The following is a 26,725-nucleotide window of genomic DNA, read 5'->3' on the forward strand; positions in this document are numbered from 1 at the left end:
CCTGTCTCCAGGTGCCTTTCTGCGGTTTTATTGGGATGTTGGAGATGGCGTGCTAAAAAATGGCATTTTGGAAAGATTTCTTCAAGGTGAATGAATGCATTGAAGCAAGAAGTTTGGAATTTCAGCAAAAGCTCCAGACATAGTGACATTGTCAAGTTCCTTGATCCTGTAAACAGCTGGTGCCTTTGTAAGGGTGATGGGTGAAAATAGGATTTTGAAGGCCACGTTTGCTGGGTCCTATGAATCGGGAGATTTCCTCAAGGGAGCAGGGGATGAACCTTGAAGCCAGATTCAGTCCCTGTCCCTCTGCAAGGACTGGTACCTTAAGTGCGTCTTTGGGGAGTAAGCTTGGCAAATCCCTTGTTGAACCATTTGCTAAAGGCATTTGCTCTGGAGTCGGCCCAGCACCAGGTGCTCAGAGTCAATGAAGTAGAGTGAGAGGTGGTTTCTGATTCCAAGACCAGGATTTGGGATTCTCTGCCCGGCCTGTGGCAGCGCCCACCTTCAGCTCCTGGGAGGACTGGAATGGTGGCGCAGCCAGATCTGGGAGCCTGCACCACACTGGCTGCATCCTGGCTAGGGCTCCAGCCTGTTCCGGCCAGTCCTGATCGCAGTGGGTCTGCGTCAGGCTGGAGGGGTTGGCTGTGTGCTGAAGGCCCAGTGAGCTGCCTGCTAATGGGGTTGGGCCACCCTGCGCTGCACCCGGAGGCTGGACAAGGCTGGGATTGTTTTCTGGCTCCTTTGTCTCCCATCCCCTGGCCTGCCGGCCTGCCACTCTCCTCCCTCCCGTTGGCCTGGCTGGCAGGAGCACCCGGGCCTGCTGACCCATCTGCTTAGGAGCTCCAGTCAAGCTCTGGGTAAGGAAGCTCACCTGGCTGTCACCATTCTGGGAAATGAGGGCCAGCTCCCGCCCCTCCCTCATCTCCAAGGCTACAGCACTCTCTGTACATAGACTTCTAAACACTGGTAAAGGAAGGGCCCCTAGGGCAGCTAGAGCCCAGCCAGCATCCTGCTTTCCCACCCCTCCCCCAGCCACTGGGCAGCACTCAGGATGGGTCAGCCACCCCCATCCTACTCCTGGGCAAGGAATACCTTTGAGGCCTCTATGGTAAAGCTCAGCCAGGGTGCAGGGACTAGGGACCAGGTGTCTTGTACCCAGCCCAGTCCCTAGGTCAGGGGCAGGGAGCCCCACTGTTGGGGGACAGATTGGTGGTGTGAGGCCGGTGGCAGGAAGAGGGGCGGGGTTAGGTTGTGGAGTTGCTGGAAAGTTTTGGCCCTGGGAGATGGGGGGAGTGTCCTCTTCTCCCTCCTCCTAGGGTGGTTCCATCCGCCTAGCTGGCCCAGCCCCACCAATTGTGCCAAGGAATGTGCCTGGGAGAGGCGGCCTGAGGCCGGCGGGCAGCAGAGCCACGGCCACCCGGAGGCATTGCACAGGTCTGGGGCTGAGGGGCAGGGGGCTCGGGGACAAAGACCCTGAATGTCCAGGGGCACAAGTGTCCTCGGAGAAGAACCAGGCATCCCCCTAATTCCCTGCCCTGGCATCTGGCCTCTCCAGGAATTCTGGGTGCTCAGCCTGCACACTGGGCTGAGGGCTTTTGGTGGTGGTGGGTGGCTTGGGGCCTCTGCACTGACCTCCATGAGTTAGGCTTCTCCTGAGATGGAACTGGAGGGCTGGGGGATGGGACCCAGGGCCGGGGTTACCGAGACAGTATTCCAGCTGGGGAGGAGGCCCCTCCACTTTGTGCGGGGTTAAGGGGAAAATGAATGCCCCCAGGCTAGGATGGGGAGGGGTCAGGGAAGCTGGGCCCGCCTCCTGGCCTGAAGGAAGCCGCTTGAGGCCAGCTACCCTGGCACTCAGTGACCAGGCCCAGCCTGGACCTGGGTGATAAGGAGTCTGTGGACGGAGCAGATACCTGATTTCCTCCCCCAACCCTCTGTCTCTAGGTCAACGTGGAGGTGCGGGCCACCATGCTCAGTCTCAAGCTACCCCAACTCCTTCAAGTCCACCAGGTCCCCCGGGTGAGGGGCTACACTGGCCAACTCCTACTCCCCAGGGGACTGCTGGGACTGAGGTTCTCTCTCCGCGATGGGGGACGTCCCTCCTGCAAGCTAGCTCTTACCCCGCCCATCCCAGCGGGAGACCCCTCCTGTTCTCTAAGGAGCAGGCTCGTTTAGAGTCCCCTCCCCCAGAGCACCCTGTCTGTGCCCGGCGACTCTCCCATCCTATCTTGTCCCCTTTCCGGCTCTTCTGTCTCATCTGCTTTCTGGGTATTGGAACCTGTGATGAGAGGGAAGTCAGATGTAGCTTGGCTTTGGGGTCATGGTGACCCCCAGCGCTTTCTCTTCAATCCTGCAAGCTCTCCCCTGGAGAGAGAGGGTCCAGCATAGTGACCCCGCCCCCCACCCAGGTGTTCTGGGAAGACGGCATCGTGTCTGGCTACCGCCGCCCCACCAGCTCGGCCTTGGACTGTGTCCTCAGCTCCTTCCAGATGACCAACGAGACTGTCAACATCTGGACTCACTTCCTGCCCACCTGGTGAGGGCGGCTGTCCCGGGCTCTGCGCTCAGGGGGAGGGTGCTCGGGCGGCTGTGGGCGGAAGGCGGAAGGCGGAAGGCGGAAGGCGGAAGTTGAGGGACTGCGCGGCCGCCTGAGCACGTGCCGCGGCAGGTATTTCCTGTGGCGTCTGCTCGTGCTCGCGGGAGGCCCTGGCTTCCGGGCGGAGCCCTACCACTGGCCGCTGCTCGTCTTCCTGTTGCCCACCTGCCTCTACCCTTTCGCGTCGTGCTGTGCGCACACCTTCAGCTCCATGTCGCCCCGCGCGCGGCACATCTGCTACTTCCTGGACTACGGCGCGCTCAGCCTCTACAGCCTGGGTGAGCCCGCGGGAGGCGGGGGCAGGGGTGGGACTACAGAGTTGGGGTGTGTGTGTGCGGGGCGTGAGGTGGCGCGCAGTATTCCGCCCGAGCACGCCCTGCGGGCCTCAGCTCCTGCCCTGCGTCCCCCAGGCTGCGCCTTCCCCTACGCCGCCTACTCCATGCCGGCCTCCTGGCTGCACGGCCGCCTGCACCAGCTCTTTGTGCCCGCCGCCGCACTCAATTCCTTCCTGTGCACCGGCCTCTCCTGTTACTCTCGGTGGGTTCTCGGCCAGTGTTGAAGCGGGAGGCGGAGGGACAGGACCGGGCGCCGCAGGCACACTCACACCTGGGATCACTCTTGAACATCATTAAGAGCTACGGGACCATTGATTGAGAATTGCTGTGTCGGAGCCTGTGCGCTAGCACCATACCTGCCGTTTCCTTTATCCTCCCACCCACCCATTTCACAGATGTGGTCATTTACAGAGGGGTCATGTATCACTAAGCTGCATTGACATTCCATCTTGGTCAGAGCCTCCTGCCCCTCTGACTCCCACCCTAGCCCCAGGATGGTGACCAGCCTTTCCCTCCTGCCTCCCAGGTTCCGTGAGCTGGAAAGCCCTGGGCTCAGTAAGATCCTCCGCACGGGCGCTTTCGCCTACCCCTTCCTGTTTGACAACCTCCCACTCTTCTATCGGGTAAGGGGGCTTAGGGCTCCTGGTCAGGCCCGTTTTCCTGTCCTCTCAGTGCCCCTTCCAGTCCTCCCCTCCAGGCCCAGCACCCAGCCTGGCTCTGCCCCCCCCCCCCCCTAGATTCTAGACACATGTGGGTCCACTCTCCAATCCCTCCTGCTCAGCCCTGCTTTTCCTTTGCCAGCTGGGACTGTGCTGGGGCAGGGGCCACAGCTGTGGGCAAGAGGCGCTAAGCACCAATCATGGCTACCACCTGTTGTGCGCGCTGCTCACTGGTTTTCTCTTCGCCTCTCACCTGCCTGAGCGACTGGCACCGGGACGCTTTGACTACATTGGTGAGAGCAGGCCCAGCCTGGTGAGGAAAGGGCCAGGGAGACAGCTTCCCAGAACCCAGAGATTGAGCTGAGGAAATGGTGTATGCAGCCAGGAGACAGTGCACTGGAGGGTCCTCGGAGTCCAGGCCCACCCCCCCGCTTCCCCGATAGAAGCAAAACTAGTCGCATGTATGCTGGGGATCGTGTTTTATGCATATCTGCTCATTCACTCCTTCCAGGAACTCTTGGAGTCAGGTTTCCTATTCCTCAGTTTAGGGTAGTAGCAGGCCCAGGTGATGGGGTGACCTGCCATGGGTCAGAGGGTGAGCTGGGGCAGCCCTGGGAATGGGTATGTGCCCTGACCTGCCTACCTTCCCCGCAGGCCACAGCCACCAGCTCTTCCACGTCTGTGCAGTGCTGGGCACCCACTTCCAGCTGGAAGCGGTGCTGGCTGATATGGAGTCTCGCCAAGCCTGGCTGGCCACACAGGCCACCCCCCTGGGCCTGGCAGGCACAGTGGCCACGCTGGGCTTGGCAGTGGCGGGGAACCTGCTCATCATTGCTGCCTTCACAGCCTCCCTATTTCGGGCCCCTAGTACATGCCCCCTGCTGCAGGGTGGTCCGCCCGAGGGGGGTACTAATGCCAAACAACAGTAAGGCCTTGTTGCTGGGGGGAGCCCAGACCCAGACCTGAAAGGGTGTGGGGCACATCGGAGCCGGGAAGCAGAAGTGACTGAGAGAGTGCAAAGGAGAAAAGGCAGAGGAGAGGAGCCGGTGGGGCTGGCAGAGAGCAGGAGGGTCAGTGAGCGAGCTCTTGATGGGGCTGGGGAAGTGCTGAGGGTCTGAGAGGGGAGGTGCGTGTGTCTAGGCTGGAGAGCCTCCCCTTCCCGGGCAGAGGCTGGGATGGGGAGGTGTTGGGGCCATCTAGTCCCATTTCTGGTGCTCCTGGAAGTCTCTGCTTAGCCCAAGGAAGAACTAACATGACTAACCTAGGCCTACCCTGAATGCTGTTCACCAGGTCAGGAGGCCCACTCTTGCCCTCACCCCCCAAACCAGGCAGTGCTGTCCGCTGGCAGCCCTTGGCCTGTGGTGACGAGTCTGTTCTGGTCAGTCGTGTACTCAAGACGTTCAGCTCGGGGCGTCTGGTCTGTGGGTGGGTCAGGGATGGTGCACTGGGTTGGGGTGGTGGGGAGGGGGCTGGGCCAGAGGGGGAACCCTAGTTCGACTTTAGGAAGCCAACTTCAGTGCTTCTGGAATGAGGCAGACACAAATAAATAAAGTCAACTGACTGGGAAGCACTTTTTGGGACTGAAGGAGGTGAAACACCCCTGCCTCTCCCCACCCTCCCAGCACCTCCCCCGCCCTCATAGATAAAGTCAGACGCCACCAATTCCTCTTCTGGAGTTTATTCTGGCGCAGCTGGGCAGGTGGTGACCCCACACTTGTAGGGCAGGGAGGTCAGGGCAAGGGCAGGGGAAGGGGTTCTGGAGAGGAGCCAGAGCAGGGGCCGCCGGCAGGGCTGCAGGGCTGCAGGCTCTAGTCTAGGCTATGCCGTAGAAGCGCCGGTAGGCCTCTTGGAAGCCGATGTGGTCAGCCAGTTCGTCGCAATCCGGGTTGAGCTCACACACCTCCCTCTTGGGCTCCAGGGGATCTGGGTAGGGGGCTGGGGCTGGGGCTCTGACAGCCCAACACAGTGGCATCAGCCTCCATACCAACTGCCCCCTCCACTCCCACGTCACCAGGGCCCTCCTTGTCCTCCCAGACTCTTTTTCTCACCCCAGCCCGGGATCCAGGTAGCGCCGCAGTCTCTTCACCACCTCACTGCCCTCCTGCTTGGACACAAAGGCTGTGGAGCAGAGGGGCAGGGATCAGGTGGCTGAGAGTTTGGGGGGATAAGATGGGGAGCAGGCTGGCCTTCTTAACAGCCAGAGAGGAGCCAGTAGGAGGGGGAAAATGGGACTGAGGGGGCCAGGGTGAGGGACTGCTGGGCAGCTGGGTGATGTGGCACAAAGCCCCTATCAGGCCTGCCTCCTACCTGCTCCTCTGTCAGACTCTGCACCACTGGGCTTTGCATCTGCAAAAGAAAGGACCCCAGTTTACCCCTAAGCCCCCTCCTCCCCTGCCTCTCTGGCAGTTTGCTCTCTCCCCTCTCCTTCCACAAGGACAGAGGCAGGCAGATGGATGGCGCCTGCCCTCCTGGAGGAGGGGGTTAGACAGCCAGAGGGACTGCCGGTGGAGGGGTGAGGAGTGCGTGCTCCCCTCCTCACTGGCTGGGCAGAGTGGGGGACTCACCTGTCTGGCTAGCGAGGCAGAGTGCGGCCAGGGCCAGCAGGGTGAGCATGCGGGCCCGCATGGTGTCTCTGAGGTGGCTTTGGTCTGCTCAGACTCCGGTGTTCCCACCAGCCTCCAGCACCATTTATGCTCTGGGCCCTGCCCTGGAGGCCAGGGTGGGCCGCCCGATGACGGGCAGGCGGGTCGCAGGGGACTCTGCCAGGGCTATTTGGGGTCATCCGCCCCAGATCTATAGGCCAAACCCCAAAGGATGTTGTGGTTGGAACCAGGGCAGCCTGGGCAGGCCCCTGGAGCGGAGGAGGAGGGTGGGTGGTAATCTGAGACTGCCAGCCTCTGGATGCCCCCTGCCCCTCCCTAAGGGGGCCACTGAGGTCCCCTAGCCCCTACTCTCTCTTGGAGACCCAACCTCAGCTAAACAGGCCAGGAGGGTGTGGGGGGACCCAGAGAGGAAGGGGCCCAGAGGCCCAAAATAGATCGGAGCAGAACTGGCTACAGCTCTCGATGATTGTGATTTCCACTGTCAGCCGTGGGCAGGAGCCAAACCCCAGGGAGGGAGTGCCCAGTGATGGCCTCATTCACCCTTCGAGACGCCAAAGGCAGGCCTGGTGTGGGGGTGGCTAGACTCTAGCCAGGCCCTGTGGGTCAGGACAGGAGAATGGTCAGGTAGCACAGGGCCAGGTGCCAAAAGCCAACACAGGAGGGGCTGGGCATGCGGTTAAGGATGGGTCCATGTGGAAGGTGAGGACCCCTTCCCTGTGCCCTCACAGGGCCTTTGAGGAGCAGGGCGATGGAGAGCCCTGGGCTCCTGACCCTCTGCTTCTCTTCCTGCCCTTGCAGGCTCCTCGTATGAAACCCCCATCCCACCCCTGAGCTCTGCTTCTGTCTCAGCCCAACCTGGAGGCAGGGGGTGACCTCACTCACCTGACAGCACACTGCCCGCCCCCCGCCCCCCCGCCCCAGGCCTATGGCTGAGTAGAAGGGGATGGGGGGGGGGGGGGCAACTGGATGGTTGAATGCTGCAGCTCCAGGTGGAGAGAAGAGCCATGTGCTTGATTTGAGGGGTGGCAAGCAGAGGCCACCTGATGTCTTCCTGAGTGTCCCAGTGCTCCTAGGCCAGTGATGGCGAACCTTTTGAGCTCGGCGTGTCAGCATTTTGAAAAACCCTAACTTAACTCTGGTGCCCTGTCACATATAGAAACTTTTTGATATTTGCAACCATAGTAAAACAAACATATTTTTGATATTTTATATATTTAAATGCCATTTAACAAAGAAAAATCAACCAAAAACATGAGTTTGCATGTCACCTCTGACACGCGTGTCATAGGTTCGGCATCACTGTCCAAGCCTCTCCAGAGAGTTAGGGTGAGGCCCCTTCTTGCCCCCTGGTTTGGAGGAGGCTCCCATCTTGCCTCGCTGAGCCCCTCCTGATGCTCTGTGGGCCCTGGGAGGGCGAAGCCTGAGACACGAGGACTGTGCGTCCAGCTGTTCGGAGGGCCACCTGCTCCTACCAGACCCAAGTGCTGAGGCCCACGGTGAGTGCTCTGGCCCGCCTGCGGCACCTGTTCCTTTGTCAGAATTAACCCAAACCTAGGGAGAGTGGACTGGGTTGGTCAGTGACACCATGAAAGCTTGTCCTGGCCTCAAGGAACCAGGGTCCCGGTTCTGGGATAAGGAGCTTCACTGCCCCTCTGCACGTGAAGGTCAGACGCCCCCCTGCCAACCCACCTGAGACTGGAGGCTCTCGGTGAAGTCCAGCTGAGGCCTCCAGGGGTCAGAGCTCAGGAGCCCCGGAGGGGGTCTTGGCCCACAAGTGTCCCAGACGGCGGAAGCACCGCACAGATTACAGTGCAGGGAGGACGTTTATTTACGGATGTGGAGGGAACATGGCATGGGCCTTCAGCTGGCCAGCAAAGGGGCAATCAGTGGAGACTGAAAACAGATTTCCAAGCCAGGTCCTAGGGAGGGGTAAGGAAGTAGCAGGCTTGTGGGGGGGGGGGGGGGGGCGACGGCCGGCATGGATCTGGCCAAGAATCCTCAAGTTAGAAGGAAGCGGAGGAATCGGAAGGTAGTGTGTGACTTGAGGGCTCCCCAAGGCACGGTGGCCGTGGGGACTGCTCACACCTCGGCCCCCAGCGAAGTCCGTCACTGCTCAGGGACTAGGCAACACTGCAGCTGTACAGGGCTCTTGACCACCTCTGCTCCTGGGCCAGCCATCTCCCCTTACTCAGGCTCCCTCAGCATGGCCACCAGGTCCTTCTGTCCTCTGTGTAGAGCCTGCCATCAATGGGAGAGAAGGAAATTGGGAGAGGAAAACATCCAAATCCTTTCCATCGACTGTTCTTGCCTTCAGGCCTGGGCTCCCCCAGGATGATGTGGGTCTGTAGCTCATGTCAGGGCCCCGCAGTGTAAGGAGTTCCCTCCCCCTGACACTCAGCAGGCATTTATGTCAGGCTGGTGCTTTGGCCACCTAGACTGGGCCTCCCCAGAGCAGAGTCCATCTCCAATAAGGGCCCCAAAGTGTCCCCACACCTTCTGATCTCTAGGTCTGTTTTCTCTGCTGCAGCAGGGGAACAGGTGCCTGAGGGCAGGGCCAAAGCACTTACCTGCCAAGCCTGCCACTGAGCCTGGCCCTGCAGCTGCAGCTCTTCCACCTGCCTGCGCCCGGCCAGGACGGCATCTGCTAGCTGCCTATTCTCAGCCTCCTGTCTCTGCACCCGGCGCCGCAGGGCATCGCGCTGCTGTAGGAAGTAGGGCACCATGGTGCTGCGCAGGTCTTTCTCTGGGATCCCACTAGGGCGCCTGGAGAGTGGCAGGAGCACAGCGTAAGAAGGCGGAGGACGTGGGATGAGGGCTCTACTTTAGCTCTAATCAGTGATGTTCCCACCTCCCATCTCAAAGTGGACTGGCTTTTAAGGTCTCTTCTGGGTTCCCACCTTCTAAGACCCAGTCGCATGGCTACTCCTGATAGAACGCTAACCTGTCCCTCAGCTTTGCCCAGGAATCTACCTCCCCCTTCTCACACCCTGTATCTTAGCCTTCCCAGCAGTATCCCACACTCTCCTCTTGCCCACATACAGTCCCCCATCTCGAACACTCCAGAGCCAGAGGTGACTTTTCAGCCTTTGCCTCTGTGCTGCTGACCATGTGCCCTGATGGTGCACCCACTCTAGACTGAGCTGGAGATGTGGGGATGGTAGTGGCAGGAGGAGTCCTCCCAGATGTACTGGCTGCCTGAGAATGGGCCCAGATCTGGAGAGGCCCTGGTATTCGATAACAAGGGAAGATTATAGGGGGTTCTGGATGCCCAGAATGAGGAGATAGGTCAGTTCTGATAGGCACTGGGGTGGAAGCCACTATAGATTCTTTTTAAATTTCCTTTTCAGTTATAAAACTTCCTTCTTTTAAGTACTAAGATCACAAAGCATAAACACAATTGGAAAGCACAAAAAGGATATTTACTTCCTTGGACTAGGAATCCTATTCAGGCCGGAGAGGTGGAGGGAGGCAGGCGCTCAGGCCATCCTGCTCTTAGTGGCCTCAACTCTCCACTCCTTGTCCCAGGCCCTCTTCTCTATCCTGCACAGGACACCAGGCAGCAGGGCTGCCCACTGAGATGTCAGCTCCAGGAGAACCAGGTCTTTCGTGTCCTGTTCATTGTGGACTCTCTGGCACCTACTGGGTGTACAGTCCATGTTCCCTAAAGTTGGTTGAATGAACAAATGAAGAGATTCCAAACCTATAACTCTGCCTCCTCCACTCCCCCATCCTCTCTCTCACGGCTAGAAAGACTCCGAAGGAGCTCCCAGGAAGGTTTCCCTCAGCCGCCTCAAACCCCTGGACAGCATGTACTTGCCCTTGGACTCTTCCCCAGAGGGGGCTATACTTTTCACTGATGGGGGTTCTTGTTTGGTGTCTGTCCTCTCCACCTGTCCCTGTCACAGGGTCCTCTCTTGTGAGCCCAGAGTCTCATACCTATGGGTCCATCATAAAAGCTCCCTCAAGCCCTGGCTGATGTTGCTCAATGGCTAAGCGTCAGCCCGGGCACATAAGAGTCATGGGTTCGATTCCAGTGCGTGCGGGAGGCAATCAATCATTGTCTCTCTCACATCAATGTTTCTCTCCCTCTCCCTCCCTCCCCATTCTCTCTCAAAATCAATGGAGCCCCAACCGGTTTGGCTCAGTGGGTACAGCGTCGGCCTGTGGACTGAAGGGTCCCAGGTTTGATTCTGGTCAAGGGCATGTACCTTGGTTACGGGCACATCCCCAGTAGGGTGTGTGAAGAAGGCAGCTGATCGATATTTCTCTTATTGATGTTTCTAATTCTTCCTTCCTCTCTGTAAAAAATCAATGGAAAAAATATCCTCGGATGAGGATTAAGAACAATAAAAAAGCTCCTTCAAGATGCTGAAGTGCTGCCCCTTTCTCTGCGAGCCCTCCCGCGGTCCTCACCAGGCTGGCTCCTTCCGGTCTTTGCCTTCTTCCACAATTGTATCCAAGGCCGTCAGGACAGCTTCCAGGTTTCCCTCTGCTTTGATTTCGGAGATTTCCTCCTAAAGAGAAAGGAAGAAAGAGCTATAATGATACTAGACAAGCTTATAGTAGGAATATGCTAAACTGCTAACTGCATTTAGTAAGATTTGGGCTAAATTCTGTTGTTTCTTTACACAAACATTCTAGTTTTTCTACATGTGACTTTTACATTAAGGAAATAAAGATAGGCTCTGGCCGGATAGGTCAGTTGGTTATACATTATCCTGATACACCAAGGTTGTGGTTGATAAATGCAAAATATAAGTAAGTGGAAAAACAAATCAATGTTTCTCTCTAAACCACAGGACCGGTTCATTCTCTAGAGCAGTGGTTCTCAACCTTCCTAATGCCGCGACCCTTTAATACAGTTCCTCATGTTGTGGTGACCTCCAATTTCATTGTTACAAATTGAACATAATTAAAGCACAGTGATTAATCACAAAAACAATATGTAATTATATATGTGTTTTCCGATGGTCTTAGGCGACCCCTGTGAAAGGGTCGTTCGACCTCCAAAGGGGTCGCGACCCACAGGTTGCTCTAGAGCAGCCGTGGGCAAACTACGGCCCATTTGAAATGAATAAAACTAAAAAAAAAAAAAAGACCGTACCCTTTTATGTAATGATGTTTACTTTGAATTTATATTAGTTCACACAAACACTCCATCCATGCTTTTGTTCCAGCCCTCTGGTCCAGTTTAAGAACCCATTGTGGCCCTCGAGTCAAAAAGTTTGCCCACCCCTGCTCTAGAGAGATAACGAATGGGATTCTGTCCTTTGTGTTCCCTCTAGTATGCAGTTCCAACAATTTGTTAGATGCTGCCTCTGTGCCAGGCACTGCACCAGGTGCTGGGAAACAAAGAATAAGACCCAGACATGCTCTCACTGAACTCACAGGTCTAGTGGGCAGACAGCATATAAACACAATTATAATACAGGACAATGACAGGCGGGGCATTTAAGATACCCGCACTGTGTGAAGGGAGGGAAACTGCCACTGCAGCCTGGCAGCACGAAGGACACTGTAGGGCAATGGTTCTCAACCTTTGGGTTGCGACCCCTTTGGGGGTCGAACGACCCTTTCACAGGGGTCGCCTAAGACCATCGGAAAACACATATATAATTACATATTGTTTTTGTGATTAATCACTATGCTTTAATTATGTTCAATTTGTAACAAAAAAATTGAGGGTCACCACAACATGAACTGTATTAAAGGGTCGCGGCATTAGGAAGGTTGAGAACCACTGCTGTAGGGAGTGAGGACAGTGGAGGGGGGGTCCCTGCCTCCAGGAGGCGAGAGTCTGGAGGCAGGACCCAAGCCAACAAACAGTAGCTGCTGGGCTTCTTGTCACTCACCCTGATGGATGCCTGCAACTGTGTTAGAAACTTGTCATAGATTCGCTGAGTCATCTCAGGTTGCAACTGGTAGAAGCGCTTATAACAGTCAGTGAACCTCTGGTAGCTGGTGGAAAAGAGAGAAGGCAAAGGTGGGGAGGGTCAGACACCAGTCATCAGTCGTCGGCTTTTGCCTGGGCACCCCTTGTTTTTTAAACTTTACTAAGCATCAGATCACCAGGAGGGCTTTTTAAAATTCAGATCGCAGGCCCTGACTGGGTCACTCAGTTGGTTAGAGAGTGTCATCCTGATACACCAAGGTTGCAGGCTTGATCTCTTGTCAGGGCACATACAAGAATCAACTGGCCCTGCCCAGTGTGGCTCAGTTGGAGTGTCATCCTGTGCATTGATTCTGGTCAGGGCATATACGCAGGTTGTGGGTTAAACCCACAGTCAGGTTGCGTACAAGAGGCAACTGATCGATAAAGCTCTCACATTGGTGTTTCCCTCCCTCTCTAAAATTTTAGGCTACATTTATCATCAATGAAAATCGTTTTTTAAATGGTATTTACCAAGTTTTGAAACAAATGACTATATTAACGGATTTTTTAAAAAAATATATTTTATTGGTTTTTTTACAGAGAGGAAGGGAAAGGGATAGAGAGTTAGAAACATCGATCAGCTGCCTCCTGCACACCTCCCACTGGGGATGTGCCCGCAACCAAGTTACATGCCTTTGACCGGAATTGAATCCAGGACCTTTCAGTCCACAGGCCAATGCTCTATCCACTGAGCCAAACCGGTTATGGCATTAACTGATTTTTAAAAAAGAATCAGTGAGTGCATAACTGAGTGGGTGCAACAAATCAATGATTCTCTCTCCCCCTGTCTTGCTCAAATCAATTTTTTAAAAAACCACTCAGATCGTTGCCCTCCCCTGCCAATTTCTAACAAGCTCCCAAGTGATGCTTATCCTGCTGGTCTGGGCACCACACGGAGAACCTTGGTCATTCCAGTCCCCTTTCAGGGCTGGGTTAGGGCAGGGCATGTGGCCTCTGAGAACTTTCCTTATTCCTATAGAGAACAACACAGGAAGGAGCGGGTGCCTTTCCTGAAGGACATGGCTATATCCTGGTGATGCCTGCAGCTCTCAGCAGCTGTGGGGGCAGAGTTTATCCCGAAGAAGGCAGAGCAGAAAGAGGAAGAACTGGGGTCTCTAAACACCAACCTGGAGCCGCCCTATCTTGGAGCTTCTTGTTGGTGAGGTAATGGATTTCTCTTATTGTTCAAGCCATTTAAAGTCAGGTCTCTGTCACTGGCCACTGAGAGCACCTCACTGATACATCCTTTGTATCAAAAGGTGCCCAGTATAGTTCCAGTGCCTATTCCTCTTGTACAAAGAAATCAAATAAGTTAAATGAACTCTCTTGGCTGTCTTCTCTCCCTTCTCCCTACTCCCAGGCCCTTCCCTTCTACAAAACATTCACTGAGTGCCCCTATGTGCTGGTCCCCCACCAGGCACTGGGTGGTGTGGCCCCTGGAGCTTCCAATGGAGAGATGGCAGCAAACACAGAAACCCACACGGGAATGTGGTGATGACCGCTTGTAGAGAGTGCCTCTGGGATCCCAGGGCTGAGAGAGTATATCATGGGAATCATCTTTAAGTTGCGGGGGTGCCCTAGCCCGTTTGGCTCAGTGGATAGAGAGTCTGCCCATGGACTGTGAAGGATCCTGGGTTCCATTCCAGTCAAGGGCATGTATCTCGATTGCAGGCTTGATTCCCGGCCCTGGTAGGGGATGTACAGGATGCACCTTTAGGAGTATTTACACCTCAGAGACTGACAAACACTGAAATCCAGGGTTTTATTTTGAGAGCTGGTTGTAAGCATCCAATAGTCCACCTCTTGGTAAGGGTGACGAATCTCTTACCTTTCTGGCGGTACACATTTGATGTTCGTACACCTTGGAGGCTAAACCTGGGTAACAAAAGGACAATACAAAGAACAGATGATGGGTGTCCTTTCAACCCTCAGCAGAATCCCAGACATCTTGTGTTTTTGTTAATTGATTTTTTTAGAGCGAGAGGGAGGGAGAGAGAAACATCGATTGGTTGATTGGTTACCTCCCATACATGCCCCAACTTGGGACCAAACCTACAACCTGAGTTAGTACCCTGACAGGGAATCGAACCTGCAGCCTTTTGGTGTACAGGACAGTGTTCCAACTGAGCCACACAGCCTGGGTGACATCTTGTTGTTTTGCTGCTGGCCCTACTCGCCACGCAGTCTGTGGCCACATGAAGGAATGTGGAGAGACACATGTCTGACCAAGTGGGGCTGGAATCGAAACCAGGTAATTGTGGCTTGAAATGGGTTTGGCTTGGACATGGGAGATCTTGTTCCTCCCAGCCCACTCGATAGGCAGAGGGTTTGAGCTGGACACATCTCTCCTTGGTTCCAGCAGCTGGCAGGGGAGAGGGCCCAGAGCAGGGATGAGGCACATTCTGCCCACCAGTGCTGCTCATGAACTCTTCCTGTGTGCTCATGGGGTCTGAGAATTCAGTGAAAGTGAAGGACCCCAGGAAGGTGTGCATTCATATAAGATGGGGAATAGACACTGCAAACATGAAGAGGAAGGCAGACAAATTAGAGGCCAATGTCAGTAAGTACAGGAGGAAAAGGATTCTTTTTTTTTTCAGCTTTAAGATATAATTGACATACAGTACTGTATAATATACGGAATAATGATCTGACTTACATGCATTATGAAACAACACAGTTAACACCTTTCATCTTTTGTTGATACAAAAAAAAAAAAAATAAAGTAAAAACTTGTGGTGTGAACTCTTAGGATTTACTCTTTGTTTTGTTAATCCTCACCTGAGGGTATTTTTTCCATGGATTTCTAGAGAGAGTGGAAGGAAGGGGGGAAGACAGAGAAACATTGATGTGAGAGAGTCACAATGATTAGTTGCCTCCTGCACGAGCCCCAACTAGCGCTGGAGATTGAGCCTGCAACCAAGGTATGTGCCCTTGATCAGAATCAAACCCGTGACCCTTCAGTTCGAGGGCTGATGCTCTATAAACTGAGCCAAACCGGCTAGAACAGGATCTGCTCTTAACAGCTTTCAAATACACCATTTAGCTGTGTTAACCAACGTCATCATGTGGTACATTAGATTCCTTGAACTTACTTATCTTGATGGGAAGCTTGTACATTTTGACCACCTTCATTCAGTTTCCCCTCCTCCCATCCCCCACAGCAATTCCTGTTTTGAGAGCCAGCTCACACTTGGGAATGATTTGAATGCTGGTACGAACTTCCTGAAAAAATATACTTGGGGATCTCCAGGGTGCCCAGAACAGTGTTGGATAGGTAGTAGCATACAAGACCCAGCAGCTGCCTGGCCCCAGACTGATCCCACTCCCACCCTGGCAATCCCTCCCCGCCCCCACCCCCACCCGAACCCCAGGACACCAAGGCTTGGGTTGAAGAACTCTCCCACAGCAGCATCCCCAGAGTCCTCTCTGCCAAGCCCCTCTTTGCCCCCTGCTGGAATGGTCTCCCAGCCTTGGCCTCCCGAAGGTACACAAGGGCCACCCAGCTATGTGCTGGGTAAGTGCACTGGCTCTGAAGACAGGCTGCCTGGTTTCAAATCCTTCCTCTACCACTCACCAGCTGAGTGCTCTCCGACACCTTATTTACCTCTACAAGCCTCAGTTCCTTCCCTGTCAAGTGGGGATAATAACTGTGTCTATACCTCATAAAATTACCGTGAGGATTGAATAGTTACATATATAAGTAGCACAGTTCACAGCACACCGAAATGCTCCACATTAGCTACAATTACTATTAGTCTCAAAAGAACAGTCCTCACGCCCTCTCCTCTCCTTGGAAGTGAAGAACATAATGACTCTACTTCCCAGAGTTGAGAAGTCTCCTCCCCTGCAGAGGACAAGTGCTTAGTAAAATACAACCTGATTACAACCGTATGTGCAGAAACCAACCCGCTGCAGGAAGAACAGACTGGCCCCCACTAGAGAGAAAAGGTTAAACTGTGGCCCCCCTAAAAGTGCTACATTTATCATCAATGAAGGTAACTTAACCGGTATTTACCATATTTCAAAACAGAAATGACTATATTAACTGATTTTAACATTTCTTATTTTTTCTCTTAAATACTTATGTAATATTTGAGACACGTCTGTTTTTTAACTCACCTTGTCAGCATTTCATTTACTGCATTTTTTAAGGAGTTTTTTGTTTTGTTTTTAAAATATATTTTATTTATTTTTTTACAGAGAGGAAGGGAGAGGGATAGAGAGTTAGAAACATCGATCAGCTGCCTCCTGCACACCTCCTACTGGGGATGTGCCCGCAACCAAGGTACATGCCCTTGACTGGAGTCGAACCTGGGACCCTTCAGTCTGCAGGCCGACGCTCTATCCACTGAGCCAAACTGGTCAGGGCCATTTACTGCATTTTTTAAAAACTCACCATAAATTGAGTTTTCACATAAGTTTAACTTTTAAAAATTGACTTCAAAATATTTAAGCCCAGAATCAAGCCCTGGTGATTTGTCCATGTCAGTTAACATGCAGATAGACTGTGCAGGAACAGGAAGATGAGAGGCGCACAGGTAAACATGCGCTCCTGCAGTCTATGCTCGGGGAGCCCTGGCTTGCACTTCCTTCCCATCGTTAACTTGCTTGTTGCCCAACTGAAGGCCTATTTCACAGACTGTCCACCAGAGGGCAGGGAGGGACTGGCGAGTCAAGCTCAGAGGATAGAAGGGATCCTTGTGACAGAAATTCATACTCTCCACCCCCTGCACTGCTGCTCTTTTCATTTAATGTTTCTCTTCTTTTTCCCTCTCCCCTTCCTCATCCTGTGTACAGTAGGCAGCCCCAGGGCTGAGAAAGAAAAAGGGGAAAAAACCAACAAATGTCCCTTGATGAAAATAAGAGGTCAGTGATTTATGATGAAGACTGTATTTAAAAATGTCTTTTGGGCCCTGACTGGTTTGGCTCAGTGGATAGAGCGTCGGCCTGCGGACTGAAAGGTCCCAGGTTCGATTCCAGTCAAGGGCATGTACCTTGGTTGCGGGCACATCCCCAGTGTGGGGTGTGCAGGAGGCAGCTGATCGATGTTTCTCTCTCATCGATGTTTCTAATTCTCTATCCCTCTCCCTTCCTCTCTGTAAAAATCAATAAAATATATTTAAAAAAAAATATGTCTTTTGGGAACCAAGATGGTGGCATAGGTAAACGCCTGTACTCACTGCCTCCCATAACCACATCAAAATTGTTTCAGGATTTCAGAGCAGGAGAAATAGAGAAACTGAGACAGGAAAGTTAAAACAAAGCCAAACAGTGTGGGCAGTTTGCAGCTAACAAGCCATTATCTTCCCCAGCTGAGGACACAGAGCAAATGGAAACACCTCCCCTAATGAGAGAATGCAGAAAGGCAAGGGGAAAGAGGAAGGAAAAAAAGGGCCATTTTACTCTCTAAGCAGAGAAGCCAGCAGTCTCAAGGCTTGGTAAGATAAAATTGCCAGGTGCTTTTCATGAATTCTGGGAAGGCCACAACACAGTAAGTAAGTAAGTAAGTTAGTAAGTAAGTAAGTAAATAAGTAAGTAAGTAAGTAAGTAAATAAATAAATAAATAAATAAATAAATAAAAAAGAGGGGGGGTGGGCTGAGAATTCATCTACCGAAATAGTCAGCAGAGGAATTCTGAGCCTGCAGGCAGGAGGGTATAAAGCGCCTCAGACCCCCATCCAACTTGCTCTTCAGTGAGCTGAGGGCCCATCTGTGCTTAAGTCAGACACATGTATTTGCTTGCTTTGCTTCTCCTTTTTTCAATAAAGATGCATGCTTTAATAAGCTGGCTTTTCACAACACAGTCAAGGTCTCTCCTATAAACTCATTTATATGAGAAGACAAGGATCAAGGCTGGGGACAGCCTGCTCCCACTGGCTCAGGAGGCTGTCTTGTCCGCTAACACCTCTCTGGTGTCAATAACAGAATTACAACGGAAATACAGACCGACCATCATTCAGAACCGCCTGAAAGCTGGTTGAGTGGAAGTCCTACAACTAGAAGTAAAGAAAGCTCCTTGAGGCTGGTGGGAAGGGTGAGGCACAGAGCAGGCTAGTCCGACCCCCACGTCAGCAGGGAGATGTCTCTGCAGAGGCCGTCCAAGAGGAGCAAGGGTCCCAGCTCCACACCAGACCCCAAGCTCAGGTTTCCAGAGCTGGGAAGCAAAGTCCCCACAACTACGGGGATTGTGGCTGAGTGATTCGAGGCCTCTGGAGACCCAGGTGTTCCATTTAAAGGGCCAGTGCACAAACATAGCACTTACTTGGACTCCCAGCACCGGGCAGCTTTGAGGGACACGGGGTCATTATTCCTGTGCCGGGACTGCCCATGTTGCAGGGCTGACTGGCAGCCATATCTGAGTCTCCATAAGCCTGGAACACAGTTTGCCTGCCCTGGTGATTCCCTGAGACCACGCCCCATCCAATTTCCAGCCCCACTCAGTTGTTTGCAGCAGCTTTTCCATATGAATGGCCTGTCCTAGCTCAAGCCTCAGACTGCTAACATCTCTCCAACAAGCTGTAGCTGGTGACAGCATGCCCCAAACCTATCAATAAAAGGCCCAAGACCAGGCTCAGGTGACTGGGAAAGCTGAGCCAGTGGCCCTACTACACAAGGCAACTCTACCAATTTCAGGAGACATAGCAGCCCAGGCTGTGTAGCTAAAGAGTAGTGGGCATGCCCACGCCCATGTGTGAAGATGTACAAACAGGAAATAGTTATTGAGCACTGGCTAGAGCTAGGCATTATTCTAAGGACTCTACAAAGAGTAACTAATTTATTTTTAAAATAATTTTTCCCTTTAAAATTTTGTTTATATTGATAGAGAAAAGGGAGAGGCATCAATGTGCATGCACTCCCCACCCCCCAACATGCACCCCGACGAGATCAAGCCCACAACCTGGGCATGTGCCCTGACCAGACCAGAATCAAACTGGTAACCTTTCAGTGCACAGGACGACGCTCAACCAAATGAGCCACACCTGCCAGGGCTGGAGCAACCAATTTAAACCTCACAGTAACTATGAGACAGGTTCTATTATCATCATCCCATTTTCAGAAGAGAAAGCTGAGGCAGAGAAGCTTGCCCAAGGTCATGCAGCTGGGACGTGGTGGAGCCATCTGGCTCTGGACCAGGTGCCCTTTGCCTCCATGGCACACAGCCTGCAGGCTGGTGAGGTAAGCAGGGAAGGGCCAGACACAGTCTGGACTGTATCATGACGGAAGGAGCTAGAAAAGGGTTCTAAGTACAGATGGAACTTCAGGTGCGTACTTTAGAAAGCTCCCTCAGACTGCTGTGTGAGGATGGATTCAAGAGGCACCAGTGACAGTGATGGCAAACTCAGCAAAGCAGACGCAGTGGGAGTAGAGAGAGGTAGACTGGAAACATGAAGAACAGAATCGGCATGATGGAGCTGAAGCCGAAAACCACAGTCTGATGAGTCATACCCACTTCAGAAACGAATCACTTACAGCACGCATCATCTGCACATTCAAAGAAAGATATTTCTGAGACATATACTTAGAATAATTTATATATTTAACCACTTTTTCCTGTGAAGAACTGTTTCCTGTGAAAACCAATAATCTCTGCCACTAGTTTAAAACTACCAATTGGGGTGTGGGGGTGGTGGTGGTGAGAGATCGACCAAGGACTTGTATGCATGCATATAAGCATAACCAGTGGACAGACAGTAGGGGGGTGAGGGCATGTGCCGGGGGGTGGGAGCGGCCAGGGAGAGGTCAATGAGGGAAAAAGGAGACCTATGTAATACTTTAAACAATAAAGAATTTAAATTTAAAAAAACGAAAGTCTACCAGTTCATGTACAAATGCGGTTAGCTTTTTCCTTGCTGTCAGACATGAGCTTTAATCAATTTATTATGCAAAAATCACACAGTGCACAGCACATCCCAGGCTGGAATTCTGGACCAGGACAGGCACTGGTCACAGTCTGGCATCTAAGAACATAAGAACTGTCAATCACCTCTCCTCTCAGCCCCATGGACTGACACCACATGTGGCACAGCTACTGGGGTGCCAATGGTACCTGTAGCAGACCCAGCTTTCTTCTGAAGTGCTAACTGGTCTTCAACCAGGGCCCCACCAATACCACCCCAAACCAACAACCTCTTTTGGAGGGTCCTGATTTATAACGAAACGTAGAAAGGGAATAGCCTCATCTGCTGGCTTTAGCTAAACAGGAATGGCTGTTTCTCAGAAGGTCTGGGAGTCTGTGAGGACAGAAAAGAAACCCTCATTTTTGGAGGACAAGGCAGAGGTCACAAATCATAAGCTTCAGTAGGGCCACATTTCTATGTTCTTAAGTCTGAGAGAGGACAGCTGCAGAAATCTTTGCCCCAACAGGTCCAATGAAAAGAAGATGCCCTATTAAGATGCCTTACTGATTAAGACGGCAAGGGCAGGGTCTGTGGGAACTGAGAGCCCAGCGAGGTCAGTCATCTTCCAGTCACTCTAGGGTGCATCATATAAATTGCCCTTCTAGTCAAGCTAATATTTTCATGAAATATATGCCGTTGCCCTGGCTGGTGTGCTCAATGGTTAGAGCATCAGCCTACACACCTAAGGGTTGTAGGTTTTATTCCCAGTCAAGGGCATGCACCTGGGTTTCAGGTTCAATCGCTGGCCCCTGTCTGGGCACTTGGATGTTCCCCCCCCTTTTCCCTCTCTAAAAATCAATGGGAAAAAATATCCTCGAGTGAGGATTAACAAAAACAACAAAAAAAGACTAAGTTGTGGAGAAAGTCAATCCAGGGTTTAAAATATCTCTTTGGATCACTGATGAGAATAAATTCGCTTTTATTATGGGGAGACTTCTGGGTATAAGTACTGGTTCTTAGAGATTGAGGACTTTTAATGACTTGGGAGAGGGTCAAGTATTTGCATATATCTTAAAAGTCTATAGTCATACATGTCATATATTGAGCCCTTTCTATGTGGGAACCAGCCATGAGTAAGTTCTATTTAACCAAAGAGGAGAAGGATGTTCTAGGAAGGAAAAGCTGTAAGTGGAAGAAGCAGGTGGCACGGATGGGGATAGCGGCAGCACTCAATGCAGAAAAGCTTATGTGCATGTGTGTGTGCAGTGCATGCAAGTGTGCATGTGTCGTATGCCCATCGCCCTGACCACAGCTGGAGAGATGGGAGGAGCCGAGGAGTGAATGGTCTTGTATGCTGAGCTAAGGAGCTTACATATGATTCTGGAAGCAACCCTGAACCAATTAAACATTTTAAGCAGAAAGACCTGCTCAAATATGAGCTGTAGACTTGAGGGAGGGGGCAGGACTGAGGCTGGAAGGCCTATGTGGAGGCTGGTACAGCAATCCAGTGAGATGATGAGGGTATGAACTAAAGCACTGGCACAGGATGGAAAGGAGATTGAGGAGAGAGGCGGGAACCAATAGGGCTTCGTGGTTGACTGGAAGTGAAAAGGAAGGAGGGGTCAATGAGAACTCCCAAACCTCTGGCCTAGAGAATGGGTAGACAGTGGTATTTTCAACTAAGTTAGAGGCCACAGAGGGAGGACAAATCCTGCTTCCATCGCACTGAGCTTGATTGGTTCTGTAGGACACCATGTGGAGGTTTCTAGTATTAAACTATTGGAGACAGAGATCTGAAGCTCAGGAGAGAGATGTGATTTGGGAATCTTCATTTATTCCAAAACTACTATTGAGTGTCTGTGACAGGCCCCGCGATAAGCAGTGAGTAGCTAGCTCAGTGGTGCGGAGGAGACCCAGGAGCACATTAGGCAAAGGGAGCTCCATAGAGCAGTGGGGACGGATAAACTGTTCAGTTGACAATGATTGGGAAAACTAGAAAAACGAGACTGGCTGAGACCACCACCCTACACCTTAATCCAGACAGATTAAAGATCTTAAGTAGAGAGTAAAATGATAAGATGGGTAACAGAAGAAAACATTGGAGATTATCTTTGTGACCTAGGTGTGAGTATAACCTCTAAACAAGACTCCAAAAACACAAAACCCTAAGAGGGGAAATGTAATCACATGAAAATTAAGGGTTTAAAAAACAGATTAATCAAAACTTAATTTATTATGACTGTTTGAGGGATGCTGAGTTAGTTTGGAGGCTGAGAAAGGAGTCATGAGGATCCATACAGCTTGTGAGGGGTCACCCGGGATTACTGCATTTCTCTTTCTGCTTCATCCTCCTGGATAAAGTACAAACTATAATCTGTGGGGCTTTTTATTTGATTAAAGATTTCTATTCCTCAAAGGACATTAAAAGGTAGTACCTAACAGACAGAAAAAATATTTCCTTCTTCAGTTTAAAACTGACGATAGATTTTTTTTTTTAATCCTCACCGGAGAATGTTTTTTCATTCATTTTTAGAAGACAGTGGGAGAGGGAAAGACAGAGAGAAACACATGGACTGGTTGTCTCCTGCACGTGCCCTGACCACAGCCCGGGCTGGGGAGGAGCCTGCAACTGAGTGCCCTTGACCAGAATCGAACCCGGACCCTTTAGTTTCCAGGTCGATGCTCTATCCATTGAGCCAAACCGGCCAGGGCAAGAGATTGACTTCTATATTATACCAGGAACTCCAGAAAAACAAGATAAAAAACCCCAATTAAAAAATAAAAAAAGGGTTCTGGAAAAATAAAAAAGCAGTTCGCAGAAGAGAAGCCAAAATGACTAACAATTATATGAGGAAAGGCCCAAACCTATGAGGAAATAAATGACATGCAGATTCAAACAATAATAAAATATCTCTTTCACAGTTTCAGAATAGCAAATGTTAGAATGGTGGATACCCAGTGATGGTGAGGATGTAGGAGATAGGAACAACATTTCTGGAAAGCAATTTGACAAAACACAGGTGGGTGTAAATCCTTCGACCCAGTGATTCCCCTCCATTATAGACCTCAGAAATGCTAGCACTGCTCCATGAGGATATGTACAAGGACATTCACCCTGGTATAATTTGTGGAGGCAGGAGTTCGAGGCAAAGTGTCCATAAGAAGCAACAAATAAGAACTGGATGCTTATCATGGAATGACAAGCAGCACTGAAAAGCTCTGAACCATATGCACTTACAGGACATGGTTAGATCATTTTAAAAAATGGTGTTGACTGCTGGTGGGAATGTAGACTGGTGTAGCCATTATGGAAAACAGTATGGAGCTTCCTGAAAAAATTAAATATGGAATTGCCATTTGACCCAGTGATCCCACTTCTAGGACTATATCCTAAGAAACCCAAAACACCATCAGAAAGAATGCATGCACCCCTATGTTCATGCAGCACAATTTACAATAGCTAAGATCTGGAAACAGCCCAAGTGCCCATCAGTAGATGAGTGGATAAAAAAGCTATAGTACATTTATACCATAGAATACTATGCAACAGTAAAAAAGAAGAATCTGTTACTCTTTGAGACAGCATGGAGGGACCTGGAGAGTATCAGGCTAAGTGAAATAAGTCAGTCAGAGAAAGACAAGTATCACATGATCTCACTCATATGTGGAATCTAATTAACAAAATAACTGATGAACAGAGTTGATCCAGAGACATGGAAGCATGGAACAGAGTGTAAAATCTTGGAGGAAAGGTGGGGGAAGGTGGGTGGGTGGGAGTGATCAACCAAAGACATTGTATGCATATATGCACAACCCATGGACACAGATAACAGAATGGTGAAGGCCTGGGGTGAGGGGCAGGGGCAGGCTGGAGAGGGCCAATAGGGGAAAAAGGGGGACATATGTAATACTTTCAACAATATATTTTTTTAAATAAATAATTTTTTAAATGGTGTTGACCCCACAGTGCCCTTCAAATTAGATGTGTGTTTACTATGTGTTATATAATTTGTGGTTCCTTTTACCCAACATGCCTACTCCAACTTTTTTTCTCTAATCAAGCACATCCTGGGATCTAATGTATAAATCCAGTATTGCATGTCTTGTGCATAATAATTCTAAAAGATATTATTTTGTATATTATACGTATCAGAATAGTGTCCACTGCCATTTAATATAAAGAGAGTCTACAAATGAATGCAGCCAACTATGCAAGTTCACACCAACTAAAACACCAAATAGCCCTAGCCAGCTTGGCTCAGTGGATAAAACGTCAGCCTGCGGACTGAAGGGTCCCAGGTTCAATTCCGGCCAAAGGCACATGCCTGGGTTGCGGGCTCGATCCCCAGTAGGGAGTGTGCAGGAGGCAGCCAATCAATGATTCTCTCTCATCATTGATGTTTCTATCTCTCTCCTCCCTTCCTCTCTGAAAGCAATAAAGAAATATATTTTAAAATAAATAAAACACCAAATAAACCTTGCAGTGAAAAAAAGGTGTTAAATGAAAAGATATGTAGCACAATTATCATTCATATAAACTTAAAACATATACACACAAAACAACATATTGTACAAGAAAACAAATCAAATGTCACTTCACTGCACTCACACTAACACAGACCTCTTTCCCCACTTCTATTCCTTTACCCTGATTATTTTTCTTTACGGCACTAGAATGTCTATTCCATGAGAGCAACAACTGTCCTGTCTTGATCACTGTTATATCTCCAGCTTTTAGAACAGAGCCTGGGACATTGTAGGTGGTTGATAAATATTTGTACATGAATAAATGGAGGGCATACAGGCAAGAGAAAAGAAAGCAGGGCCTATGGGGAGGGAAGAGGACAAAAATGAGTAGGGGAAAATCAATCAAAGGAGGGATCTTGCCTGCACATATAATGGTGTGTCATAAATGGCCCATAAAAATAATTATTTTATCAAATTCAATACTACTGAAATTAGACCCTAGATCAGGGGTCCTCAAACTACCGCCCGCGGGCCACAGCCTGCCGAAAACATTTATGCGGCCCCGTCGGGTGTTTTTGCTGGCTGCCTGTCCTGCTTAGCAGCCAACTCGTCTGGGGCCCGCAGTGCGCATGTGTGGAATGTCTGAGGGACAGTGAACTGGCCCCCTGTCTAAAAAGTTTGAGGACCTCTGCCCTAGGTGATAAGGATGTCACCTGTCTGTCCAGCCTTCTGATTTTAATCCCCCTCTGACCATGATGTTGTAGCCAAGCAGGCCTCTGCCAGTTCCCAGAACGCCCTGACTACCTTGGGGCCTTTGCACAAGCTGTACCCTTTGCCCATGCACTTTCTCTAGTTCTCTCTCTCACTGTTCAAGTTTCCGTTTAATGTCACTTCCTCAGAGCGGGCGCCCCTAACCAGCCTAGCTCGTGTGTTTCTTTCCCCCGAAGCTGCTCCTATCCCCTCACCTGTTCATTACCTGACCCAGCTGTGATTGTTGTTTCCCGAGTGTCTCTACCCACTGAATGTAAGCTCCAATAGGGGGCCCTGTCTGCTTCCCCAGCACCGGACACAACGCCTGGCAGAAGAGGCACTCAGACATTTCTCAGGGGCCGGCCGGTGGTCAGTGGTTGAGTCGACCTATGAACCAGGAGGTCGCGGTTCAATTCCTGGTCGGGGCACATGCCCTGGTTGCCGAAGATTTTAAAATGGATTTTGAGAGAGAAAGGGGAAGGGTTAGGGTTAGATCCGCTGCCTCCTGCCCGTCCTCACCGGGAATCAAACCCACAAGCCCTTCCCTGCAGGGGAGGCCGCCCAAGCGACCGCATCACACCTGCCAGGGCCAGAGCTCAGGTGTGGGGCCTCGGCCGGACCGAGAGCGGGCTTTCTCGAGCCGCCTCCAGTAATAACAGCGTTTCATCAACAGGCTGAGCGGCGGGATCCCGGGCAAAACGCTTCAGTGTCCAACAACGTTACAGTACTGTTCGTGGAAAATAAAAATCAGACAGGAAAAAAGTTTCTATGGTAACACAACCACCCAGTGAAGGTGGTATCAGTCCCGTAATAATACAGTGCTAATGCTTTATATGTGGCAGGCACTACCTAAGCGCCTTTCGTGTACTTAATTCTCAAAACTACCCGCTGAGAAAGGTCCTACTGTCGTCCTTTCACTGATGAGAGACGGAGGCACAGAGCGGTCAGGTCTTGGTTCTGGTTCCGGAGCCGGTATCTTTCCCCTCCGCCACCTGAAGTTTTGGTCCAAACCAGACCGGCTGGAGGCGCGGAGCCACCGCCCGCTCGGACCGCCGGTCCACACGCCTCCCACCCGGGCCCACGTGACTGCCGTTTGCCTTTGCCCGAGCTGGTCTCGCGGGATTCACGTTCTGGCGGCCCAAACTCGCTCCTCTTTCCTCTCACCCGCCAACCTATTGAGATTTGCCCTCACCCCACTTCCTTCACCTTACCTCCCAGCGGCGACCAGCTTCTGGAGGAAAGTATCTACTGTCGTGTCGAGAAGCTTCATCCTCGAAATGGTAGTGTCAGGGGACACGGGTTCGGGGGACGACCCCTCCCGCCCTTTTTCCTCACAGCCGCTGCCAACACTGGCGTTGCTAGCTTCGGCCATCTTAAAATGGAACCGCCAAATCTAACGGGCCAGGATGTCCCGCCCACCGGAGCCCCCGATTGGCCGCTCCCGGCATTGGGCGCGTCCGATTGGAAGCAGCGGAATGTCCGTCACCGAGTCGCCCACGGGGGGAGGGGGAACTGCTGGAGGAGGCGGCTTGTGCACAGGTGAGT

The 26,725-nt window shown here is 51.4% G+C and overlaps 4 protein-coding genes across 4 annotated transcripts in view; 1 reads left to right on the forward strand and 3 right to left on the reverse strand.

Annotated features, from left to right (window-relative positions):
* The first annotated feature begins 505 nt into the window (after positions 1-505).
* On the forward strand, positions 506-4,831 carry PAQR6 (progestin and adipoQ receptor family member 6). Its single transcript, XM_059675572.1, has 9 exons — positions 506-857; positions 1,317-1,434; positions 1,945-2,019; positions 2,409-2,536; positions 2,669-2,874; positions 3,007-3,133; positions 3,458-3,554; positions 3,733-3,883; positions 4,245-4,831. Exons 3-9 carry the CDS (start codon positions 1,969-1,971, stop codon positions 4,517-4,519), a joined length of 1,035 nt encoding a protein of 344 aa, XP_059531555.1. The 5' UTR covers positions 506-857; positions 1,317-1,434; positions 1,945-1,968; the 3' UTR covers positions 4,520-4,831.
* Positions 4,832-5,252: 421 nt separating this feature from the next.
* On the reverse strand, positions 5,253-7,378 carry BGLAP (bone gamma-carboxyglutamate protein). The gene is made up of 4 exons (XM_059675576.1): positions 6,155-7,378; positions 5,898-5,936; positions 5,639-5,708; positions 5,253-5,539 (listed from the first exon to the last, which is right to left on the reverse strand). Exons 1-4 carry the CDS (start codon positions 6,213-6,215, stop codon positions 5,404-5,406), a joined length of 306 nt encoding a protein of 101 aa, XP_059531559.1. The 5' UTR covers positions 6,216-7,378; the 3' UTR covers positions 5,253-5,403.
* Positions 7,379-7,549: 171 nt separating this feature from the next.
* On the reverse strand, positions 7,550-26,682 carry PMF1 (polyamine modulated factor 1). Its single transcript, XM_059675574.1, has 5 exons — positions 26,392-26,682; positions 12,046-12,151; positions 10,607-10,707; positions 8,761-8,956; positions 7,550-8,431 (listed from the first exon to the last, which is right to left on the reverse strand). The coding sequence occupies exons 1-5, from the start codon at positions 26,550-26,552 to the stop codon at positions 8,378-8,380; spliced, it is 618 nt and encodes a 205-aa protein (XP_059531557.1). The 5' UTR covers positions 26,553-26,682; the 3' UTR covers positions 7,550-8,377.
* The window catches only part of SLC25A44 (solute carrier family 25 member 44), a 34,488-nt gene continuing 21,867 nt past the window's right edge, over positions 14,105-26,725 (reverse strand). Inside the window, exons 4-5 of the transcript XR_009449951.1 lie at positions 19,396-19,607; positions 14,105-14,928 (exon numbers count right to left, since the gene is read on the reverse strand). The gene's annotated coding sequence lies outside the window, so the exon portion shown is untranslated. The remainder of the gene's footprint in view (positions 14,929-19,395; positions 19,608-26,725) is intronic.

The sequence above is a fragment of the Myotis daubentonii genome, chromosome 18 (assembly GCF_963259705.1).
Source record: "Myotis daubentonii chromosome 18, mMyoDau2.1, whole genome shotgun sequence".
In the NCBI taxonomy this organism is placed as follows: Eukaryota; Metazoa; Chordata; class Mammalia; order Chiroptera; family Vespertilionidae; genus Myotis; species Myotis daubentonii.